General features: G+C 42.7%; 1 protein-coding gene across 3 annotated transcripts in view; it reads right to left on the bottom strand.

Moving 5' to 3' along the window:
- Positions 1–14402, bottom strand: part of Sdccag8 (serologically defined colon cancer antigen 8) — a 193913-nt gene that overhangs the window by 153319 nt on the left and 26192 nt on the right. For all 3 annotated transcript variants that reach the window (XM_029481038.1, XM_021162638.2, XM_021162554.2), the window contains exons 7-9: positions 12643–12707; positions 12164–12352; positions 3490–3628 (exon numbers count right to left, since the gene is read on the bottom strand). In XM_029481038.1, coding sequence (XP_029336898.1) covers positions 3490–3628; positions 12164–12352; positions 12643–12707 — 393 coding nt within the window. The remainder of the gene's footprint in view (positions 1–3489; positions 3629–12163; positions 12353–12642; positions 12708–14402) is intronic.

The raw sequence follows: 14402 nt of genomic DNA, 5'->3' as shown, positions 1-14402 counted from the left end.
TGATATTTCTTTTCTTTTCCTTTCTTTCTTTTTAATTAGATATTTTCTTTATTTATATTTCAAATGCTATACCCTTTCCTGGTTTCCCCTCCGAAAATCCCCTATACCCTCCCCTCTCTCCCTGCTCACCAACCCACCCACTCCAATTCCTGGTCCTGGCATTCCCCTATACTGGGGTATAGAGCCTTCACAAGACCAATGGCCTCTCTTCCCAATGATGACCGAGTAGGCCATCCCCTGCTACATAGGCAGCTGGAGCCACGAGTCCCATCATGTGTACTGTTTGGTTGGTGGTTTAGTCCCAGGGAGCTCTGGTATTTGTTTCTTATAAACAGGTCAGGAACTTTCACAGCCACTAGAAGGGTAAACAACAGTGCCATAAAGCAATGCCTTCTACTCTGAATGCAATACAAACAATGACCACTGGGTGGCAACAAACACCAAGCAACTATCTCAGATTAAAAAGTGCTTCTGAACTGAAAATATCCACACTTAATACTCTCCCAAAGCAAAATTCGTATGTTTCATCAGAACATTAGGTGAAAACTCACAGACTCCAACATCATGTTAATCACATTTCAATACAGTGCGAATGCCAGGTGCACAGCACACAATGTCCGCCTCACACATTCTTTTTCCTTTTTTATAAATTCTTCTCTCATACAACACATCTCAAGCACAGTTTCCCCTCCCTCCTCTCCCCACTGTCCCATCTCCACCTCCCCTCTGCCACAGACCCTCTCCTCCTCCTTTTTCCTTCAGAAAAGAGCAAGACTCCCTGGAATATCAACCAGACAGGGCATAACAAGATACAGTAAGACAGGGCACAGACCCTCCCACCAAGGCTGGCTGCAGCAACCCAGTAGGAGGAGAAGGATCCCAAGAGCAGGCAGAAGACTCGGTGACTCCCGCTGTTAGGAGTCCCGCAAAAACTCTAGGCTAAACAACCACAGCATATTTGCCAAGGACCTAGTGCAGACCCTTTCAGGCAACGAGACTGCCACTTCAGTCTGTGAGACCCTGTAAGCCATACTTAGCTGAGTCTGTGGGCCGCATTCTCCTGCTGTCCTCCACTCCTCTGACTCCTACAATTCTTCCTCCTGCTCTACCATGGGGTTCCCTGAGCTCTGAGGGTAGGGACCTGATGGAGATCTGCAACTGGGGCCCTCTGTAATGTGTGGCTGTGGGTCTCTGCATCTGCTCCCATCAGCTACCAGAGGAAGCCTTTCTGAGGATGACTTCGCTGGGCGCCAATCTATGGCCTTGCTAATTCTCAACCATTAATCTAAAAAATTACTAATTGTCTAATAGCGCGTTTATTTTTAAGACTACTGACTGATTTCCCTTTAGCAAGCATTAGCTGGGAATGAATGTGCAAATGGCACCTGAGAAGCTTGGCAGTGTTGCACGGATAGTCCTTCAGTGGCGATGGCTACAGAAAGCCACCAAGCCTTTTATAACAACAGTGGAGTTCAGAGGAGCAGAGGTTCATTCAAACAGCATACGGAAATGTCTACAAAGACTGCCACCTGAACTGCGCCTCCTGTGAGGATCAAGTATGCCATCTATGCATGTACAGAACAGCCTGCACGGGCTCAGAGAGCTCAGGCTAATGCTGTTATAATTCACGTGTTCGTTCCACCACGAAAGAGTGTGGTGGAAGATAATGCATGGAAACTTATCTCTTACTATACTTCAGGAGAGGGATTCCCTAGGGAGATAGTTACAACCCAGAAAACCTAAGACAGTAGAAAGGACACACTGGAATAGGGGGAACCCAGGAGGGCAGTCAGGAGACTATAACAATAGTCTGCACACATGGTGTAAACACTCAGCAGAGTGTGGGAGGGGACTGGAGTCATGGTGAGGTGTGGGCAGGGGCTGAAGATATTGTAAATGCTATACGTCTGAGTTGCTGGCGAGGTAGTATTAGTGAGCAAACCAACGGCAAAGAAAGTGGGGCTATGTAGAAGATGCTCACAGCAGATGTAGTTCAAGCTAGAGCAGTGACAGGAAAAAGCCACATGTCGTGGTCAGTGGCCATGGACACTGTGGCGGGCAGGACTGGGAAGCCACACTTGGGTTTAGTAAACCAGACCTAAGAGGTCCTCACAGAGCCACAGAGAAGACCCAGGAGGACCGTGCCAGCCAAGCATGAGAAGAAAAAGACTGCCGTGAAGACAGGACAGCTGACACTTCCAAAGCTACTGCATGAGGGTGAATGGGATGAGGACAAAAGGAGGGTGGGCCCTGGATTGGTACTGAGGAAGTGAACAATTCAATATGAACACAATCTGGAACTTGCTGAAAGCCCGACTGCACTTGACCAAGGGTGACAAGAAAGTTACCCGGACAGACACCACCAAAAAGATAGGGAAATTAAAGTTGAGTGAGGCAGGTGCTGCAGGCACAAATAACTGGAACAAGACCAAGATACCCAGGCTCCCTGGCTTCACTGAGGCTTTGAAATTATAACTTTGAAATCCTAGTTTATGTTTGGATGCTATCGATGATGGTAGCGAGAGAGTTTTTATTTCTAAAAACACGTAATAGGCAATTTTGGTTCAAGGAAAATTGTGGGGTTTTTTTAATTATGAACTTTTACTGGCATTGTAAAATGTCCATCCTGAAAACAGAAAGTCGTTTTCTACTCAATGGGAGTGGACTAAATTGTAACTGATACTAAGGGACTTTATTAAAAATAAGTGTCTGTGTATAATAAAATACAGCATTCAATATCTGTAGATGGGGTTGAGCTATCTTAAATAAGAAAGGGTATCATTGCCTCATTTCTCCCTGGTGTGCCTTCCCATTCCTGACGTTCCTTCTCGCTCTCTTGCCTGCAGGCTTTGATCCAGTGTGAGCAGCTGAAGAGTGAGCTGGAGAGACAGACAGAAAGAATGGAAAAGGAGCTTGCCTCTCAGCAAGAAAAGAGGGCTGTGGAGAAGGAGATGATAAAGAAAGAAGTAACCAGAGAGCGGGAAGATGCAGAGTCAAAGGTATTGGGTGAGATGCTCTCCCACAGCTGTGGCTGCATCTGATGGGCAGATCACAGTGGGGAAGGGCAGGCTTCGGCTCAGTTTCCGATCAGGAGGGACCGGAGCTCCTTCCACTCCTGGCAGTAGAGGACTGCCATGGATGCTCCTTAGGTCTTGAGAGATGCTCAGGCCAGAAGTGAAGCTAGACTAAACCATCAGAGCCTGCCTGTAGTGACTACCTATCTGTAAACAAGATTATGCACACCAGCAGGTCTCCCAAAGCACTTTCCCATATTATTTTACACTTCTGAGTAGTGGCAGAACAGAAATATTTACAGAAGAATAAGAACTCTCCAAAGAATATATATTTTTTTAATTTAGAGAAGTCAACATTTGTGGACTGGCATCTGTTTTGTGTGTTTGCAATTAGTTTAGTTGTAAAAAATAATCAGAGAAATACACATGTGGAAAGTGGCTGTGTGCTATATCCCTTTCCACCCATCAGACTTGCCTTGGTCTTCTCAAAGTTGGCTTCCTCCGTCATCTGCACAGCATGCTTCACCTGCTCATAGGCACTTGTCTCTCTCTTCTGCACTTCTGCCAAGCTGCTCCGCACAGAGACTAGCACAGACATTAAGTCATCTCTCTCTCTGTCAGCACAAAAAGAACACACCAGGTATAAAATGAAGAAAGGGAAGCACTCACACTCATGTGTATTAGAAGTGCTATGGCGGGCCTGCTCAGCACGCATCAAGCACGACCCAGAGAACGACCCTCTGTCCTCCTTCAGCAAGTGGCAGGCAGAGTGACAGAAGGACTGAGGCATTCCAGGCAGGACCACATCTGCATGGGACAATACCCTTTTTTGGAAAGGGCTGGCATATGCAGGACCACAGAGAGAGGCCTCAGCAAGAGGGAATGACTTAGAAAAGGGAAGTGAGGGAGCTGGGACAGGCAACCAAGTTCAGAAGAGTGTGCGCACATCAAAGGCAGCTTTACCAATGAGGAAGTCTATGTGAAAGATTTAGAATATTTGAAGAGAAACCTTGGTTCACTCATTAGCAGGCAGGGGTGGGGGGGTTCAAAGGCCGTGACATGCTGTCTACTCTGGCTTGCTTGGACTGGTGGAAACACTTCCTTTTAATCTTTCCGTGGCCTCATTTTCATCTCCCCCACCCCCAGTCAAATTCTCTCAGCTAGTTATGAAGTCTGCTGTTTATTTCTGCTTTTTATTTCAGTGGGTATTTTTATGGGACCCCTCAAGCCCTCCAGTTGTATCTTTTAGGAGATGACACTCTAATTGAACAAAATCTTGGCTACTGGTATGGATCCTGGGCAAGCTCCACCCACTCCTTAATAAGCCTCAAATGTCCACTAAGCTGGGCTGCTTGTTGGGTAAGCAGAATACCAATGTTGTGACATGAAAAATAGCTAGGATCCAATTTCCCGGGTTAAATGAATTCCATAACAAACTCTCAGGATATTTCGAAACTTATCACTGTACAACAATCCGTAGTAGGGGGAACCAGAGAGACAGCTCAGGGAGAAGAACTTGCTCTGGGTTCAGCAACCCACATCAAGTGGTTCCCGACCAGATCTACATTCGGTCTCTCAGGACCCCATGCAGCCTCCTGGCTGCATGCATGAAGACAAAGTAGCACATGTATATGCAAAATAAAAATATAGTTTAAAACTGTACATACCCACGGTGCCAATGAGAGAAATGAGGTGGTAAATTGTCTACATTTACAAAGCAGAGTGAAAAGCATGCTGGACTGTACATGTGCCATCTTGTGCACCATCAACATGACCAGCTTTCTCATGCAGCGTCAACCCGCTGCCAGATTATAAACTGTCAGGGAAGAAGCAACTGGGATAAAAAGAAAGAGAAAGGAAAGAAAAGCAAGCAAGCTGCAAGCCAGCACTGAAGAGTGGTTCGGAAGATCACAAACACTGATTTCAAATACCCTTCTAAACTGACCAATGCCTCCACAAATCTCCCGAAGGAAAGATTTTAAACTATCTGTGGTACTTGGAAAACAGTCACACACAGTTTTAGAAACATGTAATGCTGAACACATTCGTAAAAGCTCTTTTTGTTAAACAACAAATTGTTACAAATAGCATAAAATTCATGGGATGGTGATGAGCTTCCTGATTTCTTTTAAATCCATGAAAATTACTTAATTTTTATTCTAAGTGAAATAAAAAACAGTAAATTGTTCTGATTGAATATTATGAGGCATAATTATGTGGGAGAGTAAGAGACTCAAAAGCAGATTTATCATTCTAAAGTAAAAAAATGGAATGCAAGCAAAACAGAATTTGTACTTATTTGAGTTTCAAAACAAAAGTGTAGATAACATAAACCGGGATACACAAATGACAAGGACCTATGAACCTAGAAGAAAATCACCCTCTAGGATCCCAAAGCAGGCTGAGCATCATGTGCTCACGTCCCTGAGAGCTACTGAATAGCAAAACGTTATAACTCAGTAGCATCCTTTCTCTGTCCTGATATTACTCTATCACAAAGGACGAGGTTCCCAACCCCAAAGAGAACAGCAAGCTGCTCAGTACATGTAAAACAAGTTAACTGGCCCCGAGAGGCCAAGCGTGACCACCTCTGCTTCTCACAGAGACAGCTTTAAGCCACTTAGTATATTTTCAGGGCACCCTCTATCAAGAATAGTATTTGTCACATAGTAGATCCTAGGACAAAATAAATGACAAGAAGAACATATGTGCGGGGCCGCAAGATGACTCACTGTGGGGAAAGCGCTTGCTGCTGGGGAAGACAAACTGAGTGTCATGCCAAGGAGCTACATGGTGGGAGGAGTCAAACAACTCCCGAGAGAGGCTCTCTGACCTTACAGGCCTGCCATGGAATGCATGTGTGCACACACAAACACATGCACATAAAAATACATGTAAAACTAAAACCACAAATTAAACTACTTTAGAATAGTTCAATCTGTTTATGAGTCTACTACTTTTCCATATTAAAATAAACTAAAAAGCTCAAGTGTATGACTAAGGACATCCATAACAGGAAGACTTCATAAGTGATACCAAAAGAGATAGTAATAATGTTGTAAGATTTACATGGAAAAGGTCAAGTTATTATTTAGAAGAGCAAAGTAAAAGTTAGTTCTTCTAGTTCAAGATGCTTTAGGATATAAATTCATCAACCCTTAAGCCAAAGAAAATCATTACAAATGAGCCCCAAACACAGACATTTCATTAAAATCATCTTTTAGGAGATGGCAAAGGAACATCTGCACCGGTGGGAGTGAGCCACTCCAGTGCCTCCCATGGCCATGGGAGGTTATGGAGAGCCATCCTGGCAAGCTCAGGGTCCTACACTTAGCGCTGCATCTCCACTCCTTACCCAACACTGTATACTCAGGAAACAAAGAGCTCTTGGTGGCAGCCTGGGCTTGTCAGTGGGGAGCCTTGGTTCCTTCTACCCCCATTTTCATCTGCCTGTCACTTTCTTAGCTGATCTCCCACTTTGCACCCTACACTTTCCTCTTGCATTTGTCGAGACTACTGATTATTCAGAAATGTGACAATAGTATGGCAGGTAGCCAGGTGGACTGTGGGCAGGTGCATCCTCCTCCAGAGGCTGTGTCCAGAGGGCAAACCTAGTGTTAGGCCTGAGGACAGAGGGACACAGTGGAACAGACACATGCAACATCGTCTTCTGAGGCAAAGTTGTGCAAAAATTTAAAAACAGCACACGATCACTCCAGGGTCTCAGCCAGGGCATTTCCTGGTGAAGGTGAGCCAGCCCCATGAAGTGAACTCACAGTACTCCACAGCCCAGGTAGAAAGCAGGCAGGGGTGAAGACAACACACAGAACACAGCCTGCGAGGGTAGGGATGGGGCTGTACTGGAAAAGCCCTCGCACACACTATGAGTGCAGCACATCAGAAACTTAATGAACTGTCGGAGCAAGGGAAGCCAGGTGAAGACCCTGAAACCGTCAGCCCTGGGTGTAAATACACATAGGAGAAGGTTGCTTTAAGAAACATGAATCACAAAAAGGGATCTATCATGACTGCCCTCCGAGGGATCCAACAAGCAGCTGAAAGAGTCAGATGCAGTTATTTGCACCCAACCAATGGACAGAGGCTGCTGACCTCTGTTGTTGAGTTGGAGAAGGTTGAAAGAAGCTGAGGAGAAGGGCGATTCTGTAGGAGAACCAGCAGTCTTGGTTAATCTGGACCCCCAAGATCTTTCAAACACCAGACCACCAAACAACATACACTAGCTGATATGAGGCCCCTAACACACATACAGTAGAGGACTTCCAGATCTATGTTCATTCAGAGATGAAGCACTTAGCCCTCAAGAGACCAGAGGCCCCAGGAAGTTTAGAGGTCACGTGGGGTGGGGGGTGGGGCATCCATGTGGAGAAGGGGTGGGGTGGCGAGGAAGTGTGGAATGTGGAACAGCCGGAGGGTGGATGGGGAGGGGAGGAGAATGGAATATGGAGTGTAAAAAATGAATTACAAGTAAAATTAAATTTAAAAAAAGAAAAGAAAAAAATCATATAATAAATAAATAAAAGAAATATGAATCAACATCATCTTGAAATACAGAACTGCTAGGTAATAATGCTTTAAGTCACTGTCAATTTTATGCATTTTCAGCACACAGCGTTTTAACAAGCATCATTACTCCTGTTTTTAAGGAAAGTCTAGAAGACTGATGAAACATTTCTTTGTGCCTCATTTTTGGAAAGCTCCCTGCTGCAGCTGTTTAATGCCAGCTGGACAGAAGCCTGCCAATGATCACAAAATGGACCAAAACCCAGGACAGCACTACTGGAATCATTTCTCCTCAAAAAAAAAAAAAAAAAAAAGTAACCAGGATTTCTCTAAAGAATTTTCAACTACCACCTGAAAACTATTAAAATTTGATCATTATGAAAGAGAATAAAAGAAATTGGCGTTACTTTTACCTACTTTATGGGACAAAGCAGCCTGAGTGGAAGGCACTTCAGAAGATTTCAAACCAACTTTAAAAACACAAGCAATATTAACACATCTTAAGTGACTTACTGCAATCCCCAGTGTGGAGCACCACAGACACATGGGTGGTCTGGTCCCCGTGGTATGCCTCATGCCCTCCCTGTCTACCACATGTCATGTACGGTTCACATATCCAGAAGAGCTCTTGCTGGAGCGTGGAAGGAGTAGCTGGCAACTGGTTTCACAAGTCCATGTTTCACAAGACTCCAGCAAGCTCTTTGGATTTATCACATTTAAGGTTCAGTTCCCAAATCCTACATTAAAATCAAGTAGCATGCACTGCCTGACATTAAATACACAAAACTAGAAATCCAAACCCAAGGCATGCTGGATGCTTTTCAAAGTCAGCGTCATGCTCAGTAGGCAGCACTGTGCATTAATAAGTTGGAAAGGTCTAAATACCAGATTACACAAAGGAAGTCTTACAATCCATAAAAATAAGAAAAGCAGAGACCTTTCACCCTATTCTGTGACTAAAGCGGAACATAAGGCCACATTGCTGACACAGCAGAAATGTGCACTAAGTAGGCCAGCACTTCCTCTCAGAGGCTGAGATCAAACTTAAGATAACAAAAGTAGAATTCATAAATGACAAGAATCTACTTTCTAAACAAAAGCCAGACATTCGGTCAATATAAACACTGTAATCTCCATCAGACACTCAGTCAATATAAATCAATGTAACTCTCATTCGACATGTTCTCTACAACCTAGAAGGCCAATGCTATAGAGGTGCACGCTGATTTTATTTGGTGGTTGATTCCACTAGACTAGTTAAACCTGCCTTTGACATCTACTTATTATAAAACATCATCGTAATATTTTTTCATAATCTCCATGTAAAATTAGATTAAAGACCAATGGGATTAAAGACTTTAACAAATCTTGAATCCTTGTGGCCCCTTTCTACCTTTTCAGTGTTAACTACTGTTAAATATCTGATGTGTATTCTTTCAAATCTTTTTCTGTATACATATATGGCCCTAGAGAAAATATCTACTATCATGTTTGAAAAATATGATATATAGTAGAATATCAAATGGTTTTACTTTGCTGTTATCCTAGGTCATTTATTTACTTTGGAGTTAGGCTCACACTAGACCACATGGGTCCTCTACGCTTCTTCACATATGTGTATGTGGATATACAAAATCTGTGTGAACTCTGTGTGTGGCTGTGCATACAATTTTTAATTTTTCACATTTATTTACTGTGTGTGTGTGTTACACATGTATATGCCACAGTACCACTGTAGAGGTCAAAGGACAGCTTGCAGGACTCAGGTCACTCCTTCCACTATCTGGGCTCCCAGGGATTGAACTTAGATCATCATGTTTTGCAGCAAGCAGCTTCCTGGCTGAGCCATCTCTCCAGCCCCTATTCATCCATAAATCAGCACAGCTGACACATACCACAGTTTAGTTATTTCGTTTGAAGGATGCTTAGGCTTTTACACCCTTACAAATAATGTTACAAAAGCTTTCTCTATGATGCTCTACTGTGTGTACATACGACCTTTTCTTTGTAGGAAACTATAACGCATAAATTAAATATTAATAGATAGTGCTACATCATCCTGCAAAGTAGCTGTGCTGATTTCATAGTGCCACCGGCAGGGCACGGAAATCCTGGTCTCAGTGGAATCACCCACCATTAGTCATGACCAGTCTGATGGAGTAGGCTGCTCTTAGTCGTGTAAATATCTTCTGATAACTGACAGCTTCCTCTCTTACCAGCCTCTTCCCCTTACTCACAGTGCAACTGGACAGTCTGCCATGTTTTATTTCAAAACTGCTTACATACTCTGGTAGTTAGTTTCCCGTGGCAAGCATGTTCCCAGTCTCTTACTATAATTTGCAATATTTCATTTTAAGTAAATTAAGTCAATCAATTAAAATCGTTCTGTAGTGCTGCGAATTAGACCCTAGACATGTGGATCATTGTCACACCGCTGAGCTACACAAGGAACCTTATGCTCTGTGAGACAGGATCCTGCTCTATATTCAGACTGGCTTGGATTCTCTGCCTTAGCCTACCGAGCGCTGTCACCATAGGTGTGGGTTACCACGCCTGATGCCCATGAGGTCATTTTTTAATGACTCAAGGGAATAATCTTTTGCTGTTTATGACTTTCACTTTTGCATGTCATACTGAGGATACAAGTCTAAAGCTATCAGTTTACTTTTAATACTTTTATAGTCTGAACTACATTTGGCTCTTTATACATAATTCAGTTTGTAAAGTACAGTTCTGTTTTATTTTTATCAAATAGAAAGAAAAATTTAATTTCTCTGAGCCATTGCTTCCCAACTTATAAATGCACATAATAGTGCCTGCCTCACACAATGCATTTTAAGATTAAAGGAGACTATGTTTTTCAATTACCTAGCTCAGGCCTGGTCAAATAACACTCACTATTATTTGGGTAGGAAAAATATTATATGTGTGTGCATGTGTGTGTTTTATTGAATATATGTAAAAGCTTTAATAATAACTCACAACATACTTAGCAAAATCAAGGCCATCAGCTACCAGTCATCCCTACTGGCAAGTTGGGTTTTGTACAACAGTCAGTACATTAATCGTGTGCGGAAGTCACCGTTAGCAGAAACATCAAACCTTCTTATGCTGTGTGAAGTACAGAGGCTCTGGTGTTTAGTATGTAGATACTGCTCAGCAGAAGAACGCTGAGCATTTACACAGAAGCACTGTATAGATATCATCTCAACTACTGTCCCAAACACCTCCTATGCTCTAAAAGTGAGAAAACAGAGACCCAGAAAGGCTAGACAACTGCAGTGAAATTACACAGCAAACAGAAAGGCTAGACAACTGCAGTGAAATTACACAGCGAACAGAAAGGCTAGACAACTGCAGTGAAATTACACAGCGAACAGAAAGGCTAGACANAATTACACAGCGAACAGAAAGGCTAGACAACTGCAGTGAAATTACACAGCGAACAGAAAGGCTAGACAACTGCAGTGAAATTACACAGCGAACAGTGGAAGAACTAGACTATGCATCCAAGGCGTCAGTGTCAAAGCTCAGTGCTCCTGTTCATAAGGGAAAAATACTTCTGTATATTTCCCCAGAAAATAGCAGAATAGAAAACTCCATTCAGAGCAATAAAGCAAGGTGTTGTAAAGAATATCTGCCTGCCTTTAATGATCAGTTATTCCATGTTTGTATATCAATTCTGCCTATGGTATCTCTGACTGGTAAGCAACCAACCCCTATCTCATCATAGGCAGAGAAGCATGAACACTGAGTGAACAACAAGGCCAGGGACTCTGGCAGGACCCAGAGCTGAAGCAATAAACAAGTCCTCAGTGTGGCTCTCAAGTGGACATGATGTATTCTAAAGATTCAGAGGAAAGCATGAAGTCAGTAGAGGACCTAGTGGGTGGGACTTAGTGAGGGAATAACTTGGAAATAAATGCAGTTTGAGCTTCTGAAATGAGCAGAGCAGACAGAGATGGGTCAAGACTAATGAGCATAGGAAAGCACAGACTGCAAACAGCACTGGATTTTATAATAACCAATAATTTTCAATTTCTACTGAATGAAATTTTACAGAAGAGAAAAGACTTCCTTCAGTAGAGTGAAACTAGACACGAAATGCACATGGGGGCCTGTGGTATTTCAGCCTGGGCAAGAATTTGAACATAGCTTCTTTGTAATCACCCCTAGTCAGCCTTCCTCTGCTGATGCTGTGACAGCTGCATCCTCTTCCCATGACATCAGAATATGCTCTGCAACAGGCACGTGAAGAAGATGTGCTGATAGCTTATTCTGCCTAAACCACACTGTAAATCCAAGACATGATGCAATCTAAAGAGGTGCAGTCACACCATCTTGTGAAGAAGACTGTTGAGACTGCAGTCGCTGAACTGGGTGACCCATGAGGATTACCTATTTCAATTCTCTTACCTCAAATGAGATTTGAACTAAGATGTTTCCCAATAGCTGGCAGACCCGACCTTCGCCACTCTTTCTTCATGAAAGCTACAGAGAAGGGACCATCTAAACTCTGGTTTATTGGGAGTTAAAGTTAACTGTATGTGCATCAGATCAAAGGACACAATGCCCTTATAGATACAATGTCCTCCGTGGCCAAAGATCCAGACACAAGGCACACTTACTTAGTCAGCCTCTCGATGGTCTGGATGTGCACGTTGCTGTGTGTCTGGGAAAGAACAGCTTCATGCTGAGCACATTTCAAACAGAGGCCACCCACACGGCTGGATGCACTCGCAGCCAGAAGAGACTCTTTATGCTTCAATCTTTCCTTAAGAGCCTCACAGGTTTTCTGGTATTCAGCTAAGTCTTTCCTAAAAGAAAGTGAAAAAATTGTAGGCTAAGTCCAGGAAACAGTACAAGTACAGAGAGTATCGTCACCGCCATGCATAGTGTTGAGCACAGGAGACACTTAACATATGTGCCTTATTAACTCTTACCATAACTTTGAAGCACAGGACTGATTGCATTATTTTTTCGTACTACACTGTGAAGTGCTACCAAGTAATTCTAATTTTGATAGCATCTATTGTTCATCAACTGCAAAGTCTACCTTAAGATCCCCACCCTTTGGATGTATCTGGAAATAGATGACTTCATTTACCTCAGAAGCAGCAGCTGAGACTCCAGAAGGTCAGTCCTCTCCTCATATGTGAGTTTCAGCCTCTCCTGCAGAACAGGGCAGGAAAGCACATTTTTGCCATGTCTTGTTTTCATAAAAAATTTAAACTCTAAATAGTAACTCAAGTTTTTCTCTCTCGCCCACAGGGAGATCAAGGCTTCAGGAGTGCGTTCACTAGCTCACTCCAATTCTGCTGTTCTGACTATTAGGTGAATGCCAATACAGAACCATTGGGTCCCAAAATAGTGGCTGCCTACCATTTTTATTTTCTTTTAAAACTATGCATATTATACCAAGTCTTACCATTAAAAGTATGAACTTTGCAGAAAGTTGATTGTCACTTAGTAGGCTCATAATGGTAAATTTCAAACTTATCAGAATTCCTCTTTGTAAGTGAAATATGTTTGGCGTGCAATATATACATATTTTGAATAGAAAGGTTAAAAGTTTAGTGCCTACCATGATAAGTCAAATGGACACCCATCTGTAGTCTGACTCTCTGTGCAATCTACCATTTAACAAGTACTTTTTAGGAATCTACACAAAGGTACCTCAGACCTCAGCAAGAGTCTATATTCTTGTAAGGAACAGAGTGGCGCATGAGTCTCTGTGAGATGAACAGGAGGAAAGCAGAGTTATAAAGGCAAAGCTTTCTAATTCAGTTAAAAAAAATAGGCTTCTTAGAGCAGGAGTTAAGGCATGAAGAAGGATTTCCAGGAGAGAATCTGAAGCTATCACATCACACCGTATCTTTGGGCAGCCTGACTGGATCACCAGACAGTAAAGAACTATGACAAGAGCAGCTGGACGTGGGAGAGACAGGAAAGTGTGGGACACGGGAAGAGGGTAAATGCTAAGATATTTGTTTATCCAACCCATGAGGCTGAGGCACTGGACATGCACTGGAAACTGAGCACATTGAGTGTAGCATCAGAATAACAGGGGCGGGGAAACACTGTTTATAAAGAACTAATTGCAGATGCATAGGTAAGAGGTCAGACCGTGAAGATAACCCAGTGATAAATACTGAAAAGTAAGTTTGTAGTGTTGAGATATTCAAGAGTCAGGAGGATGGAAGTTCATACATGATTAGATCTGAGACAGAAAATGACAAAACTCATCTAGGTTTCTGAACTGAGTGATAAGTGAGTGCCAGTGAGAAATACGATTTCAGAACCAGGAAAGAGAGCAAAGAAACCCCCAAAATAATTCAAGCAGTGACACAGAGAACAAACAATAGGACCATAAAAAGAACTCAAAAATCAAGGTGACCACGTTGAGTAAAAACCAATGGTATAAATGGTCCCATTAATTAACAATGGCATAGATACCACATTATAAAACTAACACCAGAGTGGCTGAGAGCCAGAACCCAGCTGTGTGCTTCTAAAGGAAACCACCCTTGGCTACTAAGACCCAAACAGGTTAAAAGTAAAGGATAGAAAAAGAGAAATCCCACAATTCTAATGCTAGCTTTTAAAACTGTATGACTTAGTAAAATATCTGCAAGCTTTTTTTAAATCATGTGAGGAGTTCAGAAATGAAATGTGAAAATAAACATTATATTTATGATAGCATCCAAACCAAGTAAGGACTGATTCTAATGAAGGGTATTTGAATCCTTTCCTCAGAACCTAAACATAGCCAAGCATGGGGTATACTCCATATCCACTGCACTGCAGAGGCACAGGCACCTAAACATAGCCGAGCATGGGGTATACTCCATATCCACTGCACTGCAG

This window comes from Mus caroli, chromosome 1 (assembly GCF_900094665.2).
Source record: "Mus caroli chromosome 1, CAROLI_EIJ_v1.1, whole genome shotgun sequence".
Lineage (NCBI taxonomy): Eukaryota > Metazoa > Chordata > Mammalia > Rodentia > Muridae > Mus > Mus caroli.
This window is presented reverse-complemented; position numbering and strand designations above follow the sequence as displayed.